At 34.5% G+C, this 6,431-nt stretch overlaps 1 protein-coding gene across 2 annotated transcripts in view; it reads left to right on the top strand.

Annotated features, from left to right (window-relative positions):
• Positions 1 to 989: 989 nt before the first annotated feature.
• LOC142337018 (uncharacterized) overlaps positions 990 to 6,431 on the top strand; it is a 148,871-nt gene continuing 143,429 nt past the window's right edge. For both annotated transcript variants that reach the window (XM_075386051.1, XM_075386050.1), the window contains exon 1: positions 990 to 1,145. In XM_075386051.1, the coding sequence (XP_075242166.1) occupies positions 1,108 to 1,145 (38 nt within the window). In that variant the 5' untranslated portion in view covers positions 990 to 1,107. The remainder of the gene's footprint in view (positions 1,146 to 6,431) is intronic.

The following is a 6,431-nucleotide window of genomic DNA, read 5'->3' as shown; positions in this document are numbered from 1 at the left end:
TGATCTAAATTTCTCTTTCATTCACAAGAGCCAGCAGCTTAAATCTAGTGGCGGAAGTGTAAAAGTCAAATGAAAAAGCGCAGAAATTGGTGTAATTTTTTCACTATAAAATTTATGAGTGATTATAGGGGCGTATGACCTCTAATGACGTCATTTGAAGCCCATCTAAGTGAATTTAGCTAAGAGAATTGAAAGGTAGGAGAGTATTTGTCTAGATATTCGGAAATTAATAAGCCAACAAGTTTTTTCATTCATACAAATTCTGGGACTGCACGTCTGAAAAGAGGTTCAAAAAGCTGGGCGCGCTTCTGAGCAGTTTGTTATGGTCTCATCTGATGTGATTTTGGATATGCGCGGTCTGACCAGAGGGTCAAAAAATCTGTATAATTATTTTCTGCTTGATCACAGGCCATTTTGGTCTGATACTTTCTGATCAAAGGCCAAAGTATGAAAAATCTAAGCGGTGGAGGCATCGTGGCCATCGGGAATGAAGTAGGCAAAGAAACTAGAGCTAAGCATTTATGATTTATCGTGCGTCTCAAACAATTACAAGCTTCAATGCCTCAAGAAGTTGGCATTAGGTTTTCTTTATTATACTTCCAGACTACCAATGATTCCTTTATTTACGTTTTTGATCACCTACTTGGCATTTGGTTGAATTAAAACAGTTGAGTTCGAGAATAAGACCAAAGAATTTGACTGAAGGTGGCTATAACTATGAAAACTCATTTACAAATATGGAACTGTTGACCTGGAGATCTTTACCAATGATTTTCTCAGGAAACCAGATTAAGAAAAACTGCGAGCATGAAACATTGTTCAAACGTAATCAAATCTGAGAATGGGTAATCATCACTTCTTTGACTACACAAATATAACAATTTATTGCTTTGTTAAAATATCAAAAGCTATTCAAATTGAACAAAAAGTTAAATTTGCTGTGCTTGATACCTCTGTACCAGCTCAACGAATAATTTTATTACAAATTATGTTAAATTGCATTTTACTAGAAGACCACATTGATTTTGAGAGTTGCTTATATTCAAAAGGACTCTTCAAAATTTGATATAAATATTTGCATTTGACGGCTTACCAGTTTTATAAGGCATGTCTTTTCTTATTGTGTTCTGGCTACTATCTTTGGGGTAAGATCTTTTAGTTTAATTTGGGACAATAAATCAATGTGATTCGACAGACTACAAAATCACCAATTCCAATATTTTATTAATTTCCGTCGTCTGTTTTAATTAATTGACACAAAATTGGTTCCTCCACTGGTGCCGTATAGTTAACTTTCTGATTCCTCTTTTAACGAAATGCATTATATTTTCTCACTTCCTGTGCAACCGATGATTTAATTGCAACGCTTGGTCAATTGTTAGATGTCGATTGTTGTTTTCACGTTTAGTACATCGTTACTAGCAAAAACTCTTGACAGAAGGCTCTGAAATGTGCGTTTGCCTGAACTCGAACCCCCCATCCATATCCTTGGCTTAATTCTCTAACAAATGTAGGAGAGATAGGAATCTTTCAATATAAAACAGAGTAATTAATGCTTTGTGATTAAAAATAATGCAATCTCAAACAGGGATAGACGTGTACACCAATGAAAATTTTTCTAAAATTTTATTATGGATTGCAAAAAACTAAAGTGAACAAAAAATGTTTTTAGAAGATAAGAAAGCAGCTATTGAGAATTCTGAAGGAGAAAAAAATTATGGAACACCTAATTTTGTTAAACGGAAGAAATGAGATTCTGAGCTCCGCCTCTATCCTATTCAAATCAAATTTCACAAGCGGATGTGAAAGCTTCTTAGAACTGCAGTCACATAGTAACAATACAAATACGAAATAAATTATTAAGAAAAAAAACAAAAAAACGTAATGAAGTGAACATCAAAAATAAATTAATAGCTCCTAACTTCACAAAGTAAGAAAAATCAGGATTTGATACAGTAATAGTCCAACATGAAATAAACTGTGAAACGAAAAAGATTTGTTACCTTAGACTAGTTGTCAACTTTCTCACTATTGCGTATTGAAAATGCAAATTCAATCGGAATTGAAAAAAAAACTTGAAAACATATCTAGAAAGCATTCTCTGAAAACTTAATTTTCACTGCGAAACGTTGATTGAAATCGCCCAAATTTGATATCTAGCCATGACCAAATATTTTTCAGAATAATTTCAGTCTGTTGACAAAATACGCAGCAACATATTAGAATCCTCGGGCGCTTCATAGCAACTAACATCGCAAAGCAGCTGAACATAAGAGTTTACCGAGAAATGCGCTCGATTCTTCATGGTGCGAAATCAGATGGTTTTCATTAAAAAAAACGGAGAAAATTGTAAAATATAAACTAGAATTTAAAACAGCTCGCAAAATCTTGAATCGGAACACATCAAATGAATGAAATAAAAACTTGGGGAAACAAAACTTTGGAATGGCGAAAAACAGTTATAAAAATGTTTGAATTGAGTTACGATTCTAATGTAAATTTTTCTAAAATTTTTCTATGGTTTGGAAAAAACTAAAGTGAACGAAAACTTTTTAGAAGAAAAGAAAGCAGCTATTGAGAATTCTGAATGAGAAAAAATTTATTGAACACCTAATTTTGTAAAACGGAAAAAAATGAGATTCCGAGCTCCCCGCCTCTATCCTATTCAAATCAATTTTCACAAAATGATGTGAAAGCTTCTCAGAATTGCAGTCGCATAATAACAATAAAAATACGACACAAATTACTAAAAAAACCAATTGTAATGAGGTGAACATCAAAAAAATTATTAGCCCTTAACATTGGAAAGTAAGAAGAATCAAGATTTGATGCAGTAATACTCCAACTTGAAATAAACCGTGAAACGAAAATATTTGTTTACTTAGACTAGTTGTCAACTTTCTCAGTATTGCATATTGAAAAAGCAAATTCAATTTGAATTGAAAAAAACTTGAAAACATATCTAGAAAGCATTCTCAGAAAACTTAATTTTCAACGTTGATTTAAATTGCCCAATTTTGATATCTAGCCATGATCAAATCTTTTTGAGATTAATTACAGTCAGATTTGACAAAATACGCAGCAACATAATAGATTCCTCTGGAGCTTCATAGCAACTAACATTGCAAAGCAGCTGAACAGAAGAAATTACCGAGAAATGCGCTCGTTTCTTCATAGTGCGAAATCAGATGATTTTCATAAAAATCGGAGAAAATTGCGAAATATAAATTAGAATTAAAAACAGCTCTCAAAATCTTGAATCGGAACACATCAAATCAATGAAATAAAAACTTGGGTATAAAAAATATTGGAATGGCAAAAAATGGTTATAAACTGCTTTAATCGAGTCAAGATTCTAATAACTATCTTAACTTTCTTTCAAATTTTCTATTGATCCAATGCGGCCATTACTGTTTTGTTAACCAACTCAGCGAAAGTGTGACAAGTATAACATCAGTCTAAGCAACAACGGCAAATGGAAAGCAGGATTCCAAAAAATGTGATAATATTTTTGATAAGAAATCTTCTCTTATTAATTGAACTTAGGTATGCATTCATAACAATATTTGAATTCAAAATAATTAAATTGAAAAGTTAATGGTTTTTATCATTGCAGCAACAGAAGTTGCGAAGTCACATTTACAACGAAATATTTTAAAAGTAATTTAAAATGAATGAAAACTCAACTAGCCAACAGATTGTTATACAGTCTTCTAGAAAGAAATTTGACCAGTAATTAATCACAATTTTAATTCAGCTGGAAGAGCAAAAAACGAAATATCTTGAACAGACAAGTTTAATTGAACATAAAAATGAAAATGAGCATACAGTTTCTCCCTCCTCATTAAATGTGGTAAAAAATTTTGTTCTTGCATTGCACAAATTTTTTGAGCTGATAAAACTATGGGTTTCAAAATTTCATCAAAAAAAATTGGATTCAGAATTCGATTATGATTCAAAAAAAAATCTTACACGAACCCAATGACAAGTTGAATTATAGCGACCGAGAAAAACGTTGTAAACTGAATATTATGAACTATAAAAAAACTATTGGCTTCTTTTTTTAAGATATTAGCATTGCATTGGTGGTTCAAATTTTCAGTTCTGAATACCTTACCTCATAAAACTTTGCAACAATCTTGCCAGATTTCTTGTCGTCAAAACCTGAATAATAGAACCTTGAGTAAAAAATTAATCTGTGCCACATCGAGTAGCTCGGATCAAAATTTGCATAACCAAAAATCGAGCAACAGCCAATGGATGACCCCAACCCCTACCCTCGTGACATTTCTGGAAAATAATAGCTAGCACAGAAAACAGAAAAAAAGAAGGAAAAACAGAGAAAGAGAGAGAGAGAGAAAGAGAAAGAGAGGTAGAGAGAGAGAGAGAGAGAGAGATAGAGAGAGAGGCAAGCAGGTAGGCAGGCAGGCAGCCAAACAGGCAGGCTGGCTTAAGGCTGCTAAAATTTTTGCTGAAAATTGAGGCTTAAACAGCTTTTCTTTCAAGGAAGAAGAAACCCTTCATGATGATTGTCCACTCCATAAGAAATTAAATGATTTAATTTACAACCAGAAGTGATGACAAGAATGGTTAAAACTTCAAGTACGGTGACATGTGCCGCAAAAAATTAGTTTGTCGCAAGTAAGGAACAATAAAACTGCACATTTGGGCATTGCATTTGTTTAGCCTTTGTTTGACTTGAGAAAACATATTGGCTTCTTTCATTAGGATTTTAACATTGCATTGAAGGTTCAAATTTTCAGTTCTGAAAACGTGATCTCAAAGTTTTTGCAACAGTATTTCCAGATTTCTGGTCGTCAAAAACTTGAATTAAAGAACCTTAGGAAGAAAAATTAACCTTTGCCACATCGAGTAGCTCGGATCAAACTTTGCATAACCAAAATCCGAGCAACAGCCAATGGATGACTGGAACCCCTTCCCTCGTGACATTTCTGAAAATTAAAAACTAGCACAGAAAACGGAAAAAGGAAGAAGGAAAGACAGGGAAAGAGAGAGAGAGAGAGAGAGATTAAGATAGATAGATAGAGAAGAGAGAGAGAGAGAGAGAGAGAGAGAGAGAGAGAGAGAGAGAGAGAGAGAGAGAGAGAGAGAGAGAGAGAGAAAGAGAGAGAGAGGTACATAGAGGCAGGTAGGCAGGCAAGCAGGCAGGAAGGAAGCAAGGCAGGCAGGCAGGCAGGCAGGCAAACAGAAAGGCTGGCTGGCAGGTCGCTACATCTTTTGCTGAAAAATGAGGCATGAACAGCTTTTCTTTCAAGGAAAAAGAAACCTCTCATGATGGTTGTCCACCCCATAAGAAACTAAATGATTTAATTTACAACCAGAAGTGAAGACAAGAACGGTTAAAACTTCAGGTAGGGTGATATGTCCCGCAAAAAGTTAGTTTGTCGCAAGTGAGGAACGATATAACTGCACATTTGGGCATTGCATTTGTTTAGCTGTTGTTTCACTTTAAAAAACTTATTGATTTCTTTCATTAAGATTTTAAAATTGCAGTGATGGTTCAAATTTTCAGTGCTGAAAACGTGATCTCAAGGTTTTTGCAACAGTATTGCCAGATTTCTGGTCGTCAAAAACCTGAATAAAAGAACCTTGAGTAGAGAAATTAATCTGTGCCACATCGAGTAGCTCATATAAAACTTTGCATAACCAAAATTCGAGCAACAAACAATGGATGACTGCAACCCCTACCCTCGTGACATTTCTGGAAAACAAAAACTGGCACAGAAAACAGAAAATGAAAGAAGGAAAGACAGAGAAAGAGAGAGAGAGAGAAAGAGAGAGAGAGAGAGAGGAGAGAGAGAGAGAGATAGAGAGAGAGGCAAGCAGGTAGGCAGGCAGGCAGCCAAACAGGCAGGCTGGCTTAAGGCTGCTAAAATTTTTGCTGAAAATTGAGGCTTAAACAGCTTTTCTTTCAAGGAAGAAGAAACCCTTCATGATGATTGTCCACTCCATAAGAAATTAAATGATTTAATTTACAACCAGAAGTGATGACAAGAATGGTTAAAACTTCAAGTACGGTGACATGTGCCGCAAAAAATTAGTTTGTCGCAAGTAAGGAACAATAAAACTGCACATTTGGGCATTGCATTTGTTTAGCCTTTGTTTGACTTGAGAAAACATATTGGCTTCTTTCATTAGGATTTTAACATTGCATTGAAGGTTCAAATTTTCAGTTCTGAAAACGTGATCTCAAAGTTTTTGCAACAGTATTTCCAGATTTCTGGTCGTCAAAAACTTGAATTAAAGAACCTTGAGAAGAAAAATTAACCTTTGCCACATCGAGTAGCTCGGATCAAACTTTGCATAACCAAAATCCGAGCAACAGCCAATGGATGACTGGAACCCCTTCCCTCGTGACATTTCTGAAAAATAAAAACTAGCACAGAAAACGGAAAAAGGAAGAAGGAAAG

The sequence above is a fragment of the Convolutriloba macropyga genome, chromosome 3 (assembly GCF_964194025.1).
Source record: "Convolutriloba macropyga chromosome 3, txConMacr16.3, whole genome shotgun sequence".
In the NCBI taxonomy this organism is placed as follows: Eukaryota; Metazoa; Xenacoelomorpha; order Acoela; family Convolutidae; genus Convolutriloba; species Convolutriloba macropyga.
This window is presented reverse-complemented; position numbering and strand designations above follow the sequence as displayed.